At 46.5% G+C, this 22425-nt stretch overlaps 1 protein-coding gene across 1 annotated transcript in view; it reads right to left on the reverse strand.

Moving 5' to 3' along the window:
- The window catches only part of LOC144681883 (aryl hydrocarbon receptor-like), a 134405-nt gene that overhangs the window by 34832 nt on the left and 77148 nt on the right, over positions 1 to 22425 (reverse strand). The window contains exon 7 of the mRNA XM_078543986.1: positions 15454 to 15653. Coding sequence (XP_078400112.1) covers positions 15454 to 15653 — 200 coding nt within the window. The remainder of the gene's footprint in view (positions 1 to 15453; positions 15654 to 22425) is intronic.

Here is a 22425-nt window from a genome sequence, read left to right on the forward strand (position 1 = left end):
GCTCTGGTTCATGCAGTGTTTTAGAAGAACTTTTCTCATGCTGTGAATTTGTTATTCAGCCCTCCTTCTGACTATGAAAAGAACTGGGATGACAAAAGGCATACCAAAGAACATACAATGTGTCTCCCACACTTCTGAGTGGCAGAGAACAGGACCCTGCCAGAGGCTGGCCGATTTTGCAATGCAGAGAGTATAGGGCATCAGCTGAGATGGCAGAGTGATCAACACTGAAGCTGTGAGAAGGAATAGTCTGTGTGCTATAATGATAAAATATGTATGAGTCATAAGGCTTTTTATTGAAAATAAATGAGCAGGTTCTAACTGGGAAAATACAGGGCAGGATTTTACGCTCCAAGGGCGGCCATGCGCCTGACCCGATTGGGCATAAAATAGCGAGCGATGGCATCGGGCGAGCCTCCTGACATCATCACACACTCGCTTGATATTTCGATCGGCGGCCGCGCAAGAGAGTCAGCAGCGTGCCCGCTGATAATTAAGAGGCCTATTGGGGCCCTCAATCAATTAATTCAATTAGTGGGCAGGCAGGCGAATCGGCCAGGCGGCCTTTGGATTTTTTAGGAAACTTAATCCATGGGCGGGGTGAGGTTTCCAACATTAATTTTAAAAAAGTGTTTTGACATAATTTTTGTTATGTTTATGTTCATGTGAGTGAGTCCTATGTGGGGACGTTTTTTTCACATTTTCAAAATCTTCATTTTTGTTTTTACAATTCTTCAGTTTCCTGAATTCAGGGAGCTTTCAGTTCGCGCCCCCCCACACATGCGCAGACTTTTGTGCCCGCACTCCTCCCACCCCCACCTCAGCAGCGCTGAGCATCTCAGTGCACCTTTCACGCTGGCTGGCCTGTAATTGGCTAGCCAGCATGAAATCACGATCGGAGACCGATCGCAGACGGCGGGCCATTTCCCGGCTGCTCCCGGGCCCGCCCAATGATCTGAAAACCCTGCCCACTATGTCAAAGGCAAAAGCTTCAGTTGGTTGGACTATGCACAAGAAAACCTGACTGGGGGAATGACAATGAGGAGACAGCTATTTGAACTAGCACAGGGACAGTGCACTGACCAGTGCTAATGTCATCTTTGGCCAGTCCAAATTATTGATGACCGACTCCTCACACTTGTTCCCAAGCTGAGAGCTTGCTTAGTGAGGATGAAGATTAGGAACACATTTAAAATTTCACGTTCAATAGGAAACAGCAGCATTCTTTCCTGCATGGAGAATTATTGCAGATGCAAAGCTACACTCCAGTGTATGACATTATTGTGCTGTGCCAAAGTGTCACTCTTCCACAGGTAGTCTTGGTGGAATTCAGGAGCATGAGTGTCTAAAAGACTCTGATACAGAATAGGTGCTTAGTTTATGAATGCATAAGATAATGGAAGTAAAATTATGCTGGAATTTGCATCATAATAGAATGAAACAATTGCCATTTTTCTCCCATTTTCTCCTTTAACCCTCCTGGCCTCCAGCAGGTGACTCAAGATCAGTTGTCTAGGCCCTAAGCTCTGGAATTCCTTCCCTAAACACCTCTGTCTCTCTTTCCTCCTTTAAAACACTCCTTAAAACTCATATCTTTGACCAAGCCTTTGGCCATTGGCACTAATGCCTGCTTCTTTGTCACTGTATCAGTTTTTTTGCCCACACCATGGGACATTTTATTACACTAAAGGCAAGTTGTTGTTTCAAAATATTCATAACAATTATTCCTTCTGCCAAAAAACCTCTCAGGTGAGATTAGAATTCTAACTAAAATGGTTAGTTAGATTAATAATTCAATTACTTGTTGATACTCACTGTAAGGCTGAAAGAATGACCACCTCGCAAAGACTGTTCTGTATTACTAGGCATAATGGAGATATATTCCCCAGCCTTTGTATCGCTAACTTTGTACCTTTTTTTGTACCAATTTTCTCCACCACTTTCCCATCCTCTCCTCCTGAAGGTGCTGGCTCTCATCTGGTTCCGTAATAGCCCTCTGGTACCTCATCCCAGTGACTATTCTTCATGTGTCAGTCTAGATGGTGAATAACTAATTACCCAGCCATGATAGGCAGCACCATGGTCAGGTCTCACCCTTTCCTGGCCTGAGGTGCATACATCATTCCATGCTGAAGGGGCTACTAGTGGGGAGGCACAGAGTGATCAGAGAACAATGCTCATGAACCAAGCATTAAGTCGGGAATTTGGTGCAAATGGGATTTCAGTACAGAGGGGGAAGTAAGTACTTTTTTTTATTCTTCTTGGTTTTCCTCCAGTAGCTGGTAAATGTTCTCTTGTCTGCAAGGTAGGAGAGTGTAACTTGATAATCATTTAGCCAACTAACTTAATGACGAACTAATATTACTTTAGCTAACTAACTTAGAGACTAATTAATTAATCATATCAATAATGTTAGACAGACAAGGCGAGGCTGGTGATGTGTCTTCACTGCAACATATGGCAATCTATAGAAAGCATTGCCGTACCAGACACCATATTCATGGCAAGTGTCAGTAGATTGAGCAACTTTGGCTCAGAGTTGCTGAAATGCTGGTGCGAGTAGTTTATAGGTCCCCTAACAGTAGTTGTACTGTTGGACTGAGTATTAAGTAAGATATTATTGGAGCTTGTAACAAAGGCAATGTAATAATTGTGGGGGACTTTAATCTTCACGTAGACTAGACCAAACAAAATGTTAAAGGTGGTCTGAAAGATGAGTTTGTAGAGTGCTTTCATGACAATTTCCTGGAATGTGTTGTGGAACCAACTAAGGATAAAGCTATTTTTAGACCTAGTACTGTGCGACAAGGCAGGGTGAATTAGTAATGTCGTAGCAAAGGATCCACTAGGAAAAAAATAATCATAATACAAGTGAATTCCATGTTAAGTTTGAAAGCGACTTACTCCAGTCCCAAACAAGAAACTTAAACAAAGCCAATTACATAGGTATGAGAGGACAACTGGTTAAGGTTGATTGGGTAAATAGGTTAAAAGATATCGTGGTAAATAAACAGTGGGAAACATTTTAAGAAATAATTCAAAATGTTCAACAGAAGGGCATTACATTAAAGAACAAAGGGCGAAATTGTCCCAGAATTGCACTGTGCGGTAGTGGGCACGAGAAGTGACGTTTTATCCGACTGCCAAAATGGCTGGTTTTTACGCCATATCGTCCACTTGCCGATGTGTCCCGCCTCATTAATAATGCATTCATGGGAAACATGCTGGATTTGCCCATCATGCCATGAACTCGGTGCTTCCTCGCTCCATATTTAAAGTGTAACAGAGCGCAGCCTACTTCATGTCTACAGACCAGAACTACTCCAGGCAACAGATGGCCCCGAAAGCAAAGGTGACAGCAGCCCCAAATTTAGTGACACCTCTCAGGGGCACTTGCTGGACGCAATGGAAGGCCACCTTATAAGGGTCTTATAACCCTGCCCCAGACGCAGGAGGTCCACCGGAGTCACCAATACAGCCTGGGAGGCAGTGGCAGCGGCGGTCAGCGCCACCGGAACATAGAGAGGTCAGCTATCCAGTGCAGGAAGAGGATGAATGGTCTCATCTGTTCCGCCAGGGTAGGTCAACCACCTCATCACTCTCAACTCATAAACCCATCACACATCCATAGGGATCTCATACCTAAAGAGACAATACCACTAACTCTCACACACCCTCACATCTCCATCAGGCTCATATCCTCTGGAGCTCGCGTCCTCATCCCGTCCATGGCTCCGCTTACCACACAAATATTCCACGCATCCTTATCATCCGCTGTGGCATGCATCCTGCTCACACTCTCTCCATCTGTTTTCATGCAGGAGAAGCTGGCTCACAACAGGAGGGAGAGGTCCCAGACCGGGGTGGAGTGGCCCACATTAGGCCCCTCACTCACTTTGAGGAGCATGCCATTGCGCTGATTGGTGAAGACATAGACTGCGCCCGTGGTGACGGTGAGGTCGGCGGCGAACACCCACATGAGGATCCTGCACCTCATCATCCCTCTCTCAATGCAACTGTGAATGCTCGCTCCTGTTTTTGACTCTGCTGCCATGTACTAATTACTTTGGTTCACAGGGAGCCCTGCCAAGCGACCGACGCCCTCTGCCAGACAGTCCTACCAGGTCCTCACCTCCAGCCCAGAGGACACCTCCTCCATTGAAGAGCTGGAAATAATCAGCCTGGAAGAGCCATCACAATGCTTACCCACACCCTCCACCAGTGCAGAGACACACACCTTGATGGGACCTAGATCTAGAGCAGCCTCAGTTCACAAGCTGGTGATCACCGCATGGACATGTGTCCGCAGCAGGAGGAGACAGGTTCAGCCGAGGCACTCAGAGGGCTGCTGGGGAACAGCCATCCTTCAGGCCAAGTCAGATGTCGAGCCTCTGGATTCAGCCTTCCAACTCATCCTGGAGAGTCAGCAGAAGGCGGGGGAACATCACACAGAGCTGTTGGAAGCCCTCAACAGAGTGGCACGCAAGTTGGAGGAGTCGTCCACTTGCTCTCTGATGAAGTGGTGCCCACGTGTGAACATATGGAGGTCTCCACGGGGAGGATGGCAGACACCATGGAGACCCAGGTCCAGCAGAATGCAGAGATGCACGCAGACCTATACTCCATCGCGGTAGCCATGGGCGAGTTCCTGCAGTGGCAACACGAGAGGGAAACAGGGCACCTCAACATCCCTCCAGGTCTCCTTCCCCTCAAGGAGTCGGGCCAGAACCCTTGGGCACCCGGACGGAGGGAGGAGCAGCAGCTGGACACCCCTGGGTCATCCACTCAGGAATCTCAGAGGCTGTCTGCTCCCTCCAAGTCCCCTTTGCCTGCAACCCCTTCAACCTCGTCCTTTGTCACTGCAGAGGGAGAAGCTGGCCCACAGGAGGACAGTCAAAGCATCTGGGGCCTCAAGGCCTCAGCTCTCCATGGGACCCACACCAAAGTCATCAGAGGCAACAGGGCCAACCATTGCACAGGCTGTCTCCACCCCTGCTGCGGATGTCAGGGCAGCACCTAGAAGAAGTGGTAGGCCTAGAAAAGTTAAGAAATTCTGATCACAAGTGGCTGCAGAGATGAACACATTTTGTCACTTTATAAATCTGAAAATATAATCACTTTCACTCAATAATGTGTAATCGTGGTTTTCAGCTCCATTTACAGACTTCACCCCCCCCCCACCCGCCAGCAGTTCAGCTGCACGCAGCCAGACCAGGCGTGAATCTGGAGGGAGAAGTGTGTGTGTTGCAGGGCCTTTCAGAGCCTCGTGCAAGCATTCTCCCACGCACGTGGAGCCTTCATCCATCACGCTCATCTCTCTCACTGTCCCAAGAATTTTCAATGCTACCTGCTGGAGTTGTCTTTCTGTTGTCCATCTGAGCTGACATGCATCTCTGCCCACCCATTGGTCGCACTCCCATGCAGGACCTGTGCCCACCCAATATAAGGCTCTGTTCACTCTCGATTTGTGCAAAATGGTTGTAGTAAAGTTTGTGATGAGCTCCCCCTGCTTTTCCCCTCCCCCAGTCACCCATGTCCTTTCCTCCATCACAGTCAACGCCCCTAGCATCACCTTCGACCTCCCCATAAGTACCCTCAGCCTGAACCCTTCTCCTTCACGAATGTACATTGACATGTACAGCTGAACGTACATGTTCCCTACTTCCTGAAAATCGTACCCCCATCCACATTGACCTCTCCGACCTCCTCCTTCCCACCACCCATGTCCGTGTTTACCTCCGTGTCTCCACCAACCACCCTCGCCACCCCTTCTACTGATATCATCACACCCTCACCCTCCCACCCTACCACGCTGTTACTCTAACTATCCCCTCCTACCACACCCACCTTGAGTTCTCTCCCCAGGAGGCAGTCATTGACTCCACAGCCCCCGCCTTTGCACATTCTCCTGGAAGTTCCACACCTGCTTACACCTTCCTCCCCACTAATTCCTTCCTCCACCCTTACTCCGTCCTCCCCCCAGATATCTTCCCTCTTCTGAACTCCCTCCTTTACAACTTCCAACCCCTTTACACCTCCCTCCACACTTGCACCATTCTCCCCTGTTACAGCTTCCCCCCTGTGGACTCCTTCCCTCCCCTTTACTCCCTCCATTCCCCCCCCATCCTCAACCCCCTGACATCTTCACACCGCCCCCCCAACACCTTCATCAAACCCCCTCCCAACCTCACCCCCAAGCCAACCCCCCCCCCCCACCCACCCTCGGTACACCTTCCTCTCCAACTCACACCAAAACCTTCCTCTTCCTGCACCCTTACTTTGCCAATAATCCATACCAGCCCATGGCGCAGTCTGTGAAGTTCTGAAGCCTCAGCGAAGTCAAAGCTGCTGTGTGGAGACCTCCCACCTCCTGGGAGCTGCTTTGCAGCAGAGCCATGTGCATGGGGATCCACCCAGCATGCAATGCACGCGTTCCTCCAGGGTCCGGTAGCTGTAGGCCTCCAGTATCATCCTCTCCTTGGATGTCCGCGATCTGAGCAAGGCCCTAAAGGTAATTCCCCACTTCTGCACATCACGCTTGTCCAGACTTGTTCATTTCCCACCGGCATAATGGCAAATCAGGCATGGGGGACGACTCCAGTCAGGCCTTACTTTGCATCCCAGCCTCCAGTGGGATTCGCGATCCGCCATGGCGGACACCATCGGATGATTCCGCTGTGGTTTCACACCAGCTTGAAACCAAATTCTGCCCCTCCTGCTGAATTCACCCCTCGTCCCGCCAAACGGGCAAACAGGAGCGGACGATTCAGCTCAAAACCTCAGTAAAAAAGCTCCATCCACAACTTACTCAGGAAGTTAAGGATAGTATTAGATTAACAGCAACTCACCAGGGCTCCTTCAACAACACCTTCCAAACCTGCGACCTCTACCATGTAGAAGGACAACGGCAGTAGCTGCAGGGGAACACCACCACCTGCAAATTCTTCTTCAAGCCACACATCATCCTAACTTGGAAATATATCGCTGTTCCTTCACTGTCACTGAGTCAAAATCCTGGAACTCCCTCCCTAACAGCACTGTGGGTGTACCTACACCACATGGACAGCAGCAGTTCAAGGAGGCAGCTCACTACCACCTTCTCAAGGGCAACTAGGGATGGGCAATAAATGCAGTGAAAGAATTTTTAAAAAGTTAATAATGTGTAAAAAATAGTAATTTGAATGAGGATTAAGATTGTTTTAGAAAGCAGAAAAAGCCAGAAAAAAGTTGATAAAAAGGGGAAAAAATAGAGTCTGTGAATAAACTAGTCAGGAATATGAAAACAGATTGAGATTTTTTTACAAGTATATAAAAAGGAGGAGAATAGCTAAAGAAAACATTGGTCCCTTAGAGGCTGATACTGAATTAATTATCCTGGGGAATAAGGAAATGGCAGAGACATTGAACAAATATTTTGTTTGTCTTCACAATAGAAGACACAAGTTACATACCAGAAATGGAGGGTTACCTAGGGGCGAAGAAGAGTGAGGGAATCAATGTAATTAGTATCAGCAGAGCAAAAATACTAGAGAAACATAAGGGATTAAAACCTGACAAATCCCTAGGACCTCATGGCCTACATCCTAGAGTTCTAAAAAAGATAGCTGCAATGATAGTGGATATGGGCTGGTTATGATATTCCAAAATTTCGATTCTAGAATAGTCCCAGTGGATTGGAAGTTAGTGAAAGGAATGCCACTATTCAAGAAAGGTTGGAGTGAGAAAACGGGGAACTACAGGCCAATTAACCTTATATCAGTCATCAGGAAAGAGCTGGAATTTATTATTAAGGAAGTATTAACAGTACACTTAGAAAATTATAATATGGTCAGACAAAGTCCACATGATTTTACAAATGGGAAATTGTGTTTGACAACTTTATCAGAGTTTTTTGAGGATGGAACCAGTAGGGTAGGTAAAAGGAACCAGTAGATGTAGTATACTTGGTTTTCCAAAAGATATTTGATAAGGTGCCATAAAAACATTAACACACAAGATAAGGGCTCTTGGAGTTGGGGGGTAATATATTAACATGGATAGGGGATTGGTTAGCAGACAGGAAGTGAAGAGTTAGAGATAAACTGGGCATTTTCAAATTGACAGGTTGTAATTAATGGTGTGCCACAAGGACCAGTGCTGGGCTGCAGTTAGTTACAATCTATAATAATGACTTGAGAGTAATGTACCAAAGTTTGATGACAATACAGAACTTGGTGGGAATGCAAGCTGTGAGCAGGGTGCAAAGAAGCAGCAAAGAAATATATAGGCAGGTTAAGTGAGTGGGCAACAACGTGGCAGGTGGAGCATACTTTGGGGAAGCATATTCCATCTACCACCGGCTGTCCGAGGCCCAAACATCTTCAGCTGCTTCATAAATGACCCTCCTGCCATTGTAAGGTCAGAAGTGGGGATGTTCGCTGATGATTGCACAATGTTCAGCACCATTCACGACTCCTCAGATACTGAAGCAGTCCATGGCCAAATGCAGCAAGACCTGGACAATATCCAGGCTTGGGCTGACAAGTGGCAAGTAACATTCACGCCTCACAAGTGCCAGGCAATGACCATCTCCAACAAGAGTGAATCTAACCATTCCCCCTTGACATTCAATACATACAAACATATGAAATAGGAGCAGAAGTAGACCTCGAGCCTACTCCACCATTCAATAAGATCATGGCTGATCTGCTTCTGTTTTGGATTCCACATTCCCATTTAGCCCCGATAACCTTTGATTCCCTTGCCTAACAAGAATTTATCTACCTCTGCCTTAAAAATATTCAATGGCCCCGCCTCCACCGCCTTCAGAGACAGAGTTCCAAAGTCACAAAACTCTCTGAGAGAAAAAAAATTCTCCTCATCTCTGTCTTAAAAGGGCAACCCCCAATTTTAAAACAGTGCCCCCTAGTTCTGGACTTACCCACCGGAGGCAACATCCTTTCCACTTACACCTTATCAATACCATTCAGGATCTTATATACATCAATCACCCCTCACTCTTCTAAACTCCAGTGGAAACAAGCCCAGTCTGTTTAACCTTTCATAAGGCAACTCGCTCATTCCAGGTATCAATCGAGTAAATCTCCTCTGTACCACCTCCAATGCATTTAGATCCTGCCTTAAAAAGGAGACCAAAACCGCACACAGTATTCGAGATGTGGTCTCACCAATGCCCTGTATAAATGAAGCATAACATCCTTACTTACATCTTCAATTCCTCTCGTAATAAAGGATAGCATTCCATTAGCCTTCTTAATTACTTGCTGTACCTGCATACTAACTTTTTGTGACTCATGCACTAGTACACTTAGTTCCCTCTGCACCTCAAAATTCTTTGGCATTCTCCATTTAAGTCATACTCTGCTTTTTTATTCTTCCTGCCAAAGTGAACAACTTCACATTTTGCTACATTATACTTCATCTATCAGATTTTTGCCCACTCATTCAACCTATCTAAATCCATCTGCAATCTCCTTACGTCCTCTTCACAAAATACTTTCCTACCAATCTTTATGTCATCTGCAAATCTGCAAATGCCTTCACTCCCCCCATCTAAGTCATTGATGTAAATTGTAAAAAGTTGAGGCCCCAGCACAGACCCCTGTGGGACTCCACTCGTCACATCCTGTCAATCAGAAAAAGACCCATTTATGCATACTCTGTTTTCTGCCAGCCATCCAATCTTCTTTCCATACTAATATGTTACCCCCTACGCCATGAGCTTTAATTTTCCATGATTATTTTCCACAATAATCTTTAATTTGGCACCTTACCTTCTGGAAATCCAAATACAGCACATCTATAGGCTCTACTCTATCCACAGAGCATGTTACTCCTTCAAAGAGCTCCAATAAATTGGTTAAATATGATTTCCCTTTCACAAAAACCATGCTGACTCTTCCCAATTACCTTGAGTTTCTCTAAGTGCCCAGCTATAGCCTCCTTAATGATTGATTCTAAAACCTTCCCCACAACAGACATCAAGCTAACTGGTCTACAGTTTTCTGTTTTCTGCCTCCCTCCCTTTTTGAATAGAGGGGTTACATTTGCTACTTTCCAGACTGATGGAACCTCTCTAGAATCTAGAAATTTTTTTTATTCGTTCATGGGATGTGGGCATCGCTGGCTAAGCCAGTATTTATTGCCCATCCCTAATTGTCCTTGTTCAGAAGGCATTTAAGAGTCAGCCACATTGCTGTAGGTCTGGAGTCACATATAGGCCAGACCAGGTAAGAACGGCAGATTTCCTTCCTTAAAGGACATTAATGAAACAGGTGGGTTTTTATGACAATTGGCAATGGTTTTGGGGTTATCATCAGACTTTTAATTCCAGATTTCACCATCTGCCCTGGTGGGATTTGAACCTGGGTCCCCAGTGCATTACCCTGAGTCTCTGGAATTAACACCAACGCATCTGCTACCTCATTAGCCACCTCTTTTAAGACCCTCAGATGAATTTCATCAGGACCAGGAGACTTGTCAGCCCACAGCTCCATAAGTTTGCTCAGTACAGCTTCCCTAGTGATTGTAATTTCACCAAGTATCCCCCTCCCTTCCACCTCCTGATTTACAGCTACTCCTGGAATGTTTTTTCTAACCTCTATAGTGAAGCCAGCAGCAAAATATTTGTTAATTTCATCTGTCATTTCCTTATTATCTACTATTAACTCCCCACTGTCATTCTCTAGAGGACCAACCCTCACTTTACTTAGTCTTTTCCTGTTAAAATACCTGTAGAAACTCTTGCTATCCTATTTCACATTTCTAGCTCACTTCCTCTCACACTCTAATTTCTTTCTGCTGATTAATCTTTTGGTCATTCTCTGCCATTTTTTATATTCTAACCAATCATTTGGCCTGCCATTGATCTTTGTGCAGTTGTATGCTTTTTCCCTAAGTTTGATGCTTTCCTTAACTTCTTTAGTTAACCATGGATGGTGGGTCCTTCCCTTAGAATTTTTCTTTATAGTAGGAATATTCTTTTTCTGAGTGATCTGAAATGTCCCCTTAAATGTCTGCCGCTGCTTCTCCATTGATCTATCCCCCAGCCTAGTATTCCAGTTCACTTCAGCTAGCTCAGCTTTCATGCCCACATAGCTGCCCTTGTTTATGTTTAAACTTCTAGTCATGGACCCACTCTTCTCCCTTTCAAACTGGATGTAAAATTCAGTCATATTGTGGTCACTGCTACCTACTGGTGCCTTCACTCTGAGGTCATTAATTAATCCTGTCACATTACACAATACCCAGTCTAATATAACCTGCTCTCTGGTTGGTTCCAGAATGTGCTGCTCTAAAAAAACTGTCTCGAAAGCATTCTATGAACTCCTCATCCAGGTTACTACTGCCAGTCTGATTTTTCCAGTTTATATGGGCCAGAATTTTTAGCTTGGCGGGTGGGCGCGCACCCAACCCTGCTGAGTGTGAGATGATGTGCGATGAAGTCAGACAAGCGTGCCAATGTCAACGTGCAGTCGCGCGATAGTTTGGTCGGTGAGTGCGCGCCGGAGCTGGCAGTGTGCCCGCTGGCAATTAAAAGGCCTATTAAGGCCATTGAATTATCAATTGTCGTTAATTTTTCACTGCCCGTTCAACCTAACGGTTGGCAGGCAGGCGAAAAGGCCTTTTTTGGAAACCTCATCCTTGGGCGGGATGAGGTTTCCGAAAGCAAATACAAATAAAATGAAAACTGTATTTTTTAATAAAAACATGTCCCTGCTCATGTGACAGAGCACATTAGGGGATATGCTTTATTACATTTTTCTGTTGTATATTGATTTTTTTCAATAACTTCTTCATCTCCCCGAGGCAGCTCTGTGCCTCAGGGAGATTATTCAGCGCTCTCTCAGCGAATGCGCAAAGTTTGTGCTAGGCCTGCTTGCCCTCCACCCCCCCACAGCACAGGCAGTGCTCAGCACTCCCGCTTGTGAATCACATTGGGCGGGCCTTAATTGGCCAGCCAGCATGAAATTGTAGTGCGCTGTCAATTGCGGGCAGTGGGTGGCTTCCCGATCGCTCCCACCAATCTCGCACACCAAGGGCAAAATTCTGCCCATGTAGATTAAAGTCACCCATGATCATTGCTGTCCCTTTATCACAAGCACCCAATATTTCTTCTAGTATACTTTGCCCTACATTGTGGCTACTGTTAGGGGCCTGTAGACCACTCCCACTAGTGACTTCTTTCCCCTACTATTCCTCATCTCCACACAAACTGATTCTACATCCTGATCTCCTGAACAAAGGTCATCTCTAACTATTGCACCAATGCCATCCTTGATCAACAGTGCTACCCCTCCACCTTTACCTAGCTTCCTATTCTGCTTGAATGTCATATACCCCTCAATATTCAAGACCTAATCCTTGTCATCCTGCAGCCACCTCTCTGTAATGGCTATCAGATCATATTTATTTACTTCAATGTGCACTATCAATTAATTTACTTTGTTACGAATGATATGCACATTCAGATACAGAGCCTTTAGTTTTGTGTTTTTGTTATCTTTGTAACATCCAGTCTTGACTATTGGTGTATTCTTAGGTTTTATCTCTCTGTCCCTTCCTGCTATTCTATGACCTTCATTTCCCATATTACTATTATGGTCTCCTGCTTTGAATCTACCCCTTGATTTGCCACATCTACCCAAGCTTGATCTCTCACCCTGCTTGTTTAGTTTAATGCCCTTCTCTACTTCCCTAGTTATACATCTTGCTAGAACACTGGTTCCAGCACGGTTCAGCTGTAAACTGTCCCAATGATAGAGCTCCCATTTTCCCCAGTACTGGTGCCAGTGCCCCATGAGCTGGAACTCACTTCTCATACACCAGTCCTTGAGCCACGCATTCATCTCTCTAATCTTATTTGCCCTATGCCAACTTGCACATGGTTCAGGTAATAATCCAGAGATTATTACCTTTGAGATTCTGCTTCTTAATTTAGTACCTAGCTTCTCATACTGACTATGCAGAACCTCCTTCCTTGTCCTGCCTATAATGTTGGTAACTACATTGACCACAACGATTGGATCCTTCCCCTTCCACTGCAAGCTCCTCTCCAGCCCTGAGCAGATGTTCCAAACCCTGGCACCGGGCAGGCAACACAGCCTTCTTGACTCTCGCTCTTTGCTGAGTATAGTGTCAATCCCCCTCACTATACTGTCCCCTAATACCACTACATTCCTGTTTGCTCCCCCTGCTTCAACAACTTCCTGTACCATCGTGCCATGGCCAGCCTGCTCATCCACCTTGCAGACCTCGCTTTCATCCACACGGGTTGTGAGCACCTCAAACCTGTCTGACAATTGCAAAGTCTGAGGCTCCTCCACTACTGTCTGCTTGGTCCCATTACCTGCCTCACTGATGGTCACAGCTTTCTGTCCTTCACTGCTAACCAAAAAAGAAGACCCTGTTCTAAGAGGTGTGACCGTCTTCTGGAACAAATGTCCAGGTATTTCTCCTCCTCCCTTTTGTTGTATGGTGTCTACAGTTCAGCTTCCAGATCAATGATCCTGATCCGGACTGCTTACACTTTCTGCAGATGTGTTTTTCATGAATCGCCTTGGTGTTCAAAAGCTTCCATATTCCACAGCTGCAGCATAAGTAACAATGGCAGGATAGGTGTTACGTTACTTAGTTAACTTAATTTAATTTCATTAACTTACAATAATTCCGATGTATGTCACACCTCTTTCCCCCATGTACCAAATTCCCACGTGAACCTTATTCACTGCTCACTCAGTCTCCATCTCATTCCAGCGTAAGTTGCTTGTCTCCTCATGCGCCCCTTACTGACCGTGCAGTTTGAAAAGCCTGCCTCTTTTATAGACATTGTGGCATTACCATCACTGAATCCCCCCACTATCAACATCCTGGTGGTTACCATTGACCAGAAACTGAACTGGACTGGCCATATAAATACTGTGGCTACAAGTGCAGGTCAGAGGCTAGGAATCCTGCAGCGAGTAACTCACCTCCAGACTCCCAAAGCCTCTCCACCATCTACAAGGCACATGTCAGGAGTGTGATGGAATACTCTCCACTTGCCTGGATGAGTGCAGCTCCCACAACACTCTAGAAGCTTCACACCATCCAGGACAAAGCAGCCTACTTGATTGGCACCCCATCCACAAACATTCACTCCTTCCACCACCAATGCACAGTAGCAGCAGTGTGTACCATCTACAGGATGCTCTGCAGGTACTCACTAAGCCTCCTTAGACAGCATCTTCCAAACCCACGACCACTACCATCTGGAAAGACAAGGGCAGCAGTCACATAGGAACACCACCGCCCAGAAATTCTCCTCCAAGCCACACACCATCCTGACTTGGAGATATATCGCTATTCCTTCATTGTAGCTGGGTCAAAATCATGGAACTACCTCCCTAACAGCACTGTGGGTGTACCTACACCACATGGTCTGCAGCAGTTCAAGAAGGCAGCTCACCACTACCTTGTCAAGGACAGTTAGGGATGGACAATAAATACTGGCCTAGCCAGCGACGCCCACACCGTAGGAATGAATTTTAAAGTATTCACTTTGGTCGCGAGAATAGAAAAGCAGAATATTTTTTTAAAAGTGTGAAACTTGTGAATGTTGATGTTCAGAGAGACTTGGGTGTACTCATACAAGGAACACAGGAATTTAGCATCCTGTTACTGAAAGCAATCAGGAAGAAAAAATAGCATGTTGGCCTTTATTACAAGGGGACTGGAGTAAAAGAATAAAGAAGCCTTGCTACAATTGTACAGGGCTTAGGTGAGACCACAGCTGGAGTACTATGTGCAGTTTCCAATGTTTAAGGAAGGATATACTTGCATTGGAGGAGGTACAGCAAAGGTTCTCTAGATTGGTCCCTGTGTGAGAGGGTTGTCCTACAATGAGAGGCTAAGTAAACTGGGCCTGTACTCTCTGAAGTTTAGAAGAATGAAAGGTGATCTCATTGAAACATACAAGATGACTGGGCAGACACAGAGGTTGTTTCCCCTGGCAGTGGCTCTAAAACAAGGGGGCACAGGGAATCAAGAAATATGGCGAGCTGATGGGAAAGTGGAGTTGAAGCTGAAGATCAGCCATGATCGTATTGAATGGTGGAGCAGGCTCAATGGGCTGTATGGCTTACTCCTGCTCCTATTTCTTATCCCCTATGACCCTATACCAATTCCCCCCCCAGCCTTAGCTTTGGGCTATTGCAAAAATATTGTACCTCTTGAATCACCTGCCCAACTCATATCAGCTGGCAGCACATATATTCAGAAGCATGCCTGTGCTCTCCCACTGTACTTTATCATTCAGATTTTAACATAAATAAACCAATTGGAGAAGAGAATAAGAATTTACAACCTAACATTTTAAAATAGTTGTGGAGGGTTGTTTGCTTATACACACAAAGTAACAAATTTAACATATCTTTATTTTGGAGCCCATAAAGGGGTGAATGCAATGAAACTCACTTTGCATCACACGATAGGATTGTGAAGTCAAGCTTATGCTTTGTCCTGAAGAAGAGGCTTGTTGTTCGAATCTCCATCACCATAGCTGGCTGAATCGGGATAGCGATGGCAAACAGAGCCAATTGGGTTGGCAGCGGGGTTTCGGTTTCTGATTTCTTCTGTCCATGCAGGAATTTCAGCTTCCCATGAAAATGCAAGGCCTGATGGAACGAGATGGAATCGATTAGCCACTATAAACCTCTGCAGGAATATGTTGGAATAAAATATCTAATTTTATAGGGTTTTACTAACACTCTGAAGTGAGAGTTAAATGAATCATTGTATTACAGATATATAACCAAATAAACTGCAGACCACCACACGTCTTTTTTAAAATAAAAATGTCAATGCAATTCCTAAGTTATAGGGCAAAATTTTTAGCTCGGTGGGCGGGCATATGCGCAAGCGCAAAATGACGCGCGTTGACGTCGGGCGAGCGTCTCGACGTTAACGTGCAGTCGCGTGATATTTCATTCGGCGCGCCTGCCCCAATTAAAAGGCCTGCTAAGGACAGTAAAAAGATAATTGATAGAAATTTTTCACTCCCTGTCCAACCTAACGGTTGACGGGCAGGCGAAAAGGCCAAGCGGCCTTTGCAATTTTTAGGAAACCTCATCCACGGGCGGGATTCCTAAAGATTTCCTAAAGCAAATAAAATTAAAATTTTAAAATTTAATTAATAACATGTCCCTGCTCATGTGACAGAGTCATAAGAGGGGGCATGTTTTATAACATTTTTCTAATTTTTTTTTAACTCTTCATCTCCCTGAGGCAGCCTTGATTAGTCCGCCAGCGTGCAATCACCTTCCTGTCTCAATCGGGGGCAGCGGTCGGCTTCCCGGCCGCCCCCACCCGCCCAACAGAGGCAAAATTCTGCCCATAGAGTTTGACTGAAAGGGCCCAGAGTTGAGGTCTGACTTGCTCTGAGGCACTTAAGTGTAGACCTGATGCCTCTGAATGTTGTAAGTTTCACCAATAACCCTAGTACTTGGCTTTCTCAGTGGCTCAGTGGGTCAAGACACTGTTTATGTCTAATAGCCACCCACAGGTCAGAAGATCCCATAACTGATGGTTGGCTTTTCTCAATATACTGAGGTAGAGGTTTAGGAACTATAATTACACACAGCACCTCCTCCTTCCTCAGTTTCCAATTAATTTGAGCGTTAAAAAGATATATGGCCCCCTGCAGGCTCAGTTGTTAAAGACATTGCTCTGTGTGGAACTGAGTCCTTGAGAATCAATTCCCAATCTGTGTTGAATCAGTCAATGCCATTGAAGATTCTACATTTGGCCTTACTGTTTTTAGTTGCTGCAATTGGCCTTGATGTCTCTAAGGGAGAAGGAAAAATTTGTCAGGGTTCTTGTTCCAGATCTCCATTCAGTGACCCCTGCTGGAAAGTGTGGTTAACAGGGAGGATCCAACAGGTCCTGGTGTCACATTCCTGACTCTTCCCCATTGACCTTGAGAATCAGTCAGCATCAACTCCCCATGAAGAATTGTTTTTCAGTGATGGAACTGTATTCTAGCATGAGCTAACCTCCTTGAGGAGTAAAAACCAAACAGGAAATAATCCTAACAACAAGCTTGAAAACACAGTAGCTGGCAGAACAGTATAGAAGCACCACCTTAGAGAAATTACACTGAGCTACTGAATGACTCCCTGAGCTTGGGTGGGGGTGGGTGGAAAGGAAGAATTGTTGGGGACAGTCATGCCTAAGTGGTCCTGGCACTTCCCTGTAGAGTAAGTCGTTGGCAGCATTGGAGGTCAAGCTCAGAGAATTGAAGATTGTGGGGTAATTCGCAAAGGAATTAAAATGCAAAGAGAAAGTTAGGGAAATAAACAGAGCAGCTGGACAGTGGAGTCGTGCGAACTTTTGTGCAATTTTTACAGCATGAGAGTGGAGAAAATTTGTTTTTAAACTAAAATAAATAAACAGCAGAAGAGTCATTCTATGCTACCTGTACATACCTAATTGTAGCTGGCTAGGGCAATTGAACAGCGGGGGGTTAGGGAGGAGGTCTTCCTGCACTCTCATGGGCTGGGATTTTCCGCTCATACCCACCGCAGGCAGGAGTGGAAAATATCACGAGAGCGGAAAAAATCGGTTTTACCTTGGCGGGAAAAAAGGTTGCGATCGTCCGCAATGGTGGCGTGCGTTTCCTGCTGCACCATGTCAGCAACTTAATTTTAAAACATTTGAATGTCACGCATACCCATCATAATGGCTGCTTGCCGGAATCACAGCCCCTCCACGTTGGTGTCTAATTAGACTGACAACCGGATGTAAGCAACATGCACCTGGTAATCAGCACTTTGCATGTGGCTTTGAGTTCGTTCATATACTTTGCTTCGCGCAGCGCTCACGGAACCTCAGGCTCCCCGCTGCGCTTCGCAGGCAGTGCCACGTTGCTTTCAGGGGGCTTTCACAGGCAAGGCCCTACCTACCAGACCAGTGGTTAGGCGGGGGTAGCATGTAAGGGGTGGCAGGACAAGGCCTCCACTGGGTAAGGGGTGAGAGTGGAATGAGGCAAGGGAAAGGGCTGCAGGGCAAGGCCTCTGCTGGGGGTGGTGATGCGTGGCGAAGGTTGCACTCTGACACATGACTAGGGGGTTGTGCGTTGGAAGCGTCCTCTGGGCCAGAATGGAGAAGATTGTCATGGAGAGGGACATAAGTGAGTTGGGGCCAGAATGGGAAGATGGCAGAGTTAAGAAGTGTTTCCGTTTACATTGTTGGCCTTGCAAAAACTGTCCTCGTCCCAGACCAGGGAGGGGGAGGGCATGTCTGTCCAATGTCAGCTGTGCCCAGAATGTTGTGCGCAGGGCATGGTCATTATAACAGGTGTGTCGATCCGGAGGGTTTCTGGCTTAATAATGGGCCGTGGATGGCACAGTCAGGGTGGGCTGTAGATGGAGAAAAGGCAGTGTAGGTCCATTCGAGGGTTTCATGGGGGAGTGAGGTGGGGAGATGGGCTCAATAGCTCACTGTGCAATAGGCCTCAAAATGGGGATGGGTAATCTCCAAATGGGGCACAGGCACACTTACCTCAAACCATTCAGGGGGTTTCATAGACTATCCTCCACAATCAAAATGGCATAAAGCATTGGAAGGGAAGGCTTGAGAATTATTAGAGGGAGGGAAACCTGAACATTATGCTCCTCCAGGACGATGGCAGAGATTATCACAGTCACACAAGGGAGGGTCCAAGCTGATCTGGTAGTGAGGCCTTAGCAGCACCATCTTGCAACCTGAAGCGATGGTGCAGCACAAAATTAATCTGAGGAATAACTCAGCTACTGAGGGCTCTGAGGGTCGTTTGGGGGACTGGTGCAATGCACTGGGGGTGTTGGGGGTGAGGTTAAAGGGACACCCAACTGAATTGTGTATTGCCTAATGAGGAAAGATGAGACATGTTAGGAGCCTTTCAATGATAATGCAGGAAATCAGGAAAGTGAAGAAATGAAGCACATTCATGTGAGATTAATGACGAATCATGGCACTAATAGAACTCTTTGCATTAACCCACTGTTCCAAGCATGTCAATTTCCCAGAGCGCAAATAAAATCTAGAGCATTTTGGCGACTGGACAAGCTCCTGATGCGATTTAAAGCAGGAGCTCAGTCTATGCGCTGGCAGGCTCACAGATGAGATCAGCGCCCACTCTCAAACAATCACAGGTCCTCAATGAACATTAGTTCATTGAACCTCAATAAACTTCATGAGTATTATAAAGAGTGTAGTATAACAGTGCAGTGATTGAGGGTCCCAGTGCCTGGCCAAAGCAATCTCATAGTAGTCGGTCATGTAAAGGTTGGGGGGGTGGGCGTGGGGTGGAAGATGCACCTTGAAACATACCTTGCGCTGGCCAGGATTTCAGTGGCGAATAGGTGCCATCACTGGAACCAAGCCCTTGAACCCACAGCCACTCACTAGTCAACGACAGAAATAGAACCTTTGGAGGCTCATGCTGACTCATGTCTTTTTCTCATTGATGCTGCAGAAGGGAGACCTTCAGCAAGATGGATGCTGGGCTTATTGCTGCATACAGGCAGGAGAGAAGGTGGAGAAGATTGCGACAGTGGCACCAGGCTTGCCAAAGGGAGGTGCTACACCCTCATGAGCAAGGGGCAGCAGGGCCTCCCTCTGGATGCAGTGGATGAGACTAACAGAAATGTTGTCCATCGGCGGCTCTCAAAACCGAGGGTGTACAGGACATGTATGTCGTATCTGCAGATGAGTGAGAAACAGTGTCGCCGACGCCTCCGCATGTCCAGGGATCTGATGACTCACATTTGCCACATTCTCCAGGAATTGATGCCACAGGAACTGGGAGGACATCCATTGCCAGTGGCTCTGAAAGTCACCGCTGCACTGAACTTCTATGCCAGTGACTCCTTCCAGGGGACCTCTGCGCGATCTCTGAAGCTTCCAAGCACAAATGCATACATGAGGTGATAGATGTGCTTCTTGCAAAGGCCCAGTTACGTGCACTTCACCAGAGATCAAGAAAGCCAGCAGGCCAAAGCACTGGGCTTTGTTGAGATTGCCAGTTTTCCACAGGTGCAGGGTGCTATTGACTGCACTCGTGTGGTTATCAAAGCTCCCCGGCAACAGGTACTCCAGTACATAAATAGGAAAGGCTTCCACTCGCTCTTGTGGTCTGCGACCACAAGAAACAAATCATGCGATACCCAGGAAGCTGCCATGACTCGTACATCTTGAGCAGATCGCAGATCCCTGACATCTTTGAGGGACCAGACAGAATCCAGGATTGGCTTCTCAGTGACAAAGGGTACCCGCAAAAGATGTCGCTGATGACACTCTTGTGGTGGCCACAAAATCCAGCTGAGAGAAGGTACAACAATGCTCATATCGCTACCCGAACATTGGTGCAGCAGAGCATTCGCATCTTGAAGATGAGATTCTCATGCTTCGACAGATCTTGCGGAGCACTGCAGGGTGCTCACAGGTCATCATGGTTTGTTGCGCACTGCACATCCTGGCGATGCAAAGTGAGGCGGGGACTTGTCAGATGCCAACATGGAGATGCTGCATGTCTCCTCCGATGAGGAGGGCATTGAAAGGGATGAGGGTGATGAGTTAGAGGAAGTCGAGGTTGCAGCGGAAGAGGCCATAGCATGGGTCGGATGAGGCAGGTGTGCCCGTGAGGCCCTCAGAGTACACGAGGAGGATGACAAGTTGCAGTGAGTACCCTCTTGGACGAGCGCCCTCCATCATGGGCCCACATGAACACCAGCATTGCTATTCCTCTCACTGCAACCAAGCACTTCAATCTGAGTGTGAGTACTTACACATTTTGTGAACCATTGTCCTGTTCCTTTGAAGGATGATGAAGCCTCAGGAACATGTCCTTGTTGAGATGTGGTCTAACCTCGGAGGAGGGCGTTCTGGCATCACACATCAGAAGGCACTGCCTCATCTAGCATCTCTGCAGCATCCCAGTCACCAGGGCAGCCCTAGTAGAGGCAGGAGCTGCTCTACAATCCTTAGTGCACTCCTAGCTGTATGCCTTCAGTCTGACAAAGGTCCCCAAGGAGATCCATCTGCACCAATGGGACAACGCATTCTGTGTCACCTCGATGGTGAAACTGAAAGGTCGCACATGGGCCAAGGCAGCTGAGGACATTATGCATGTCTAATTCCATCTTGACACCACATAGTCCCCTGTGCCACCTTCTCCTCCATCACATTGACCTCTGGCAGTTAGGGATGCGGGCGTGCATTCATCCTGACCTTTCCATGGATTTGGACCACCTGAGGATCACAAAGTTCAAAAAGACAGTCTGCCCTCATGGCCAGCCCTGGCGCTTGCCAACTCTTGTCAACCCCATGAAGCCCTCAAGGTAATGCTTTGTTGATAATAAAGAGTACTCATCAGATTCATTACATCCTTGGTTGCATCCCATTTCTGCCCTCAATATTGTCTAAAGCTACTCACTATTGTCTAAAGCTTCCAGAGCATGCTCAAAGGCTCCAATGAAGCAACACATCACCATTTGGATTTATCATCACTGATCTTGGTGAGGTTATAGGCGAAGGGATGCTCCACAGGACGTATGGCACAGATCTGCACCCCTGTTGCGACGAGAGCCTTGTGGCTGCAATGCAGATAACTACAAAGTTGTAGGGTTGAGTGCCAGCACAATAACGTGCCTTCAAGGGGCAGAGTTCTGGCACTTTAAGGTGGAATGGTGCTCACATTTATTGTTGAGCTTAGCAGATGTGCACTCGGAGAGTGGACAACACACAAGTCAGACAGGAGTGCACACGAGCTCTGAGTAAAGGCTCATAGACTGGAAATCATGCTGGATTATAGTAAATTAATGGAGTTCCAGGATATATGACCCTTCTCCAGATGTTTACGTGTCTCTCCATAGACACTAGACCATCACCTTCCAATAATGTAAATGAAACAGGTGAACACATCAGACTAAATCTTAAACAGCCAAGGCTGAACATGACATGAACCAGCACATCATGTGGATGAGGCTCTTTACTCAAGCAGACTTGACATTAAGAATGAGGCATCAATGACCTTCCAAATGATCGGAGAGCGAACACACATTGTGGAACTTGGAAGCTGACAACATCTACGAGAGGCACATGATTTCAACATCCTACCAGTGTTGACCTCAGTGAGTTGGCATGCTGGCACTATTACCTCAAGTTGGGCGTGGACGGACTCTTCCATCTTATGTTGCAATCTGTGGAAAACAGCTAACAACCCTTCCTGATATTCCCCTGACTTTCGCTGAAGCTCCATCAACTGAGCTAGGACCGAGTCCGGAAGCTCGACATCAGACTCTGACTCAGCAGAATCCAGGCCTCCAACAGTCCTCCGAGTGCCAACTACTTTGGATGTCCATGCCTCCACCTGCTGTGGACCAGATTGTGTGCTATGCTCACCAGATT

This window comes from Cetorhinus maximus, chromosome 6 (assembly GCF_964194155.1).
Source record: "Cetorhinus maximus chromosome 6, sCetMax3.hap1.1, whole genome shotgun sequence".
Classification (NCBI taxonomy): domain Eukaryota; kingdom Metazoa; phylum Chordata; class Chondrichthyes; order Lamniformes; family Cetorhinidae; genus Cetorhinus; species Cetorhinus maximus.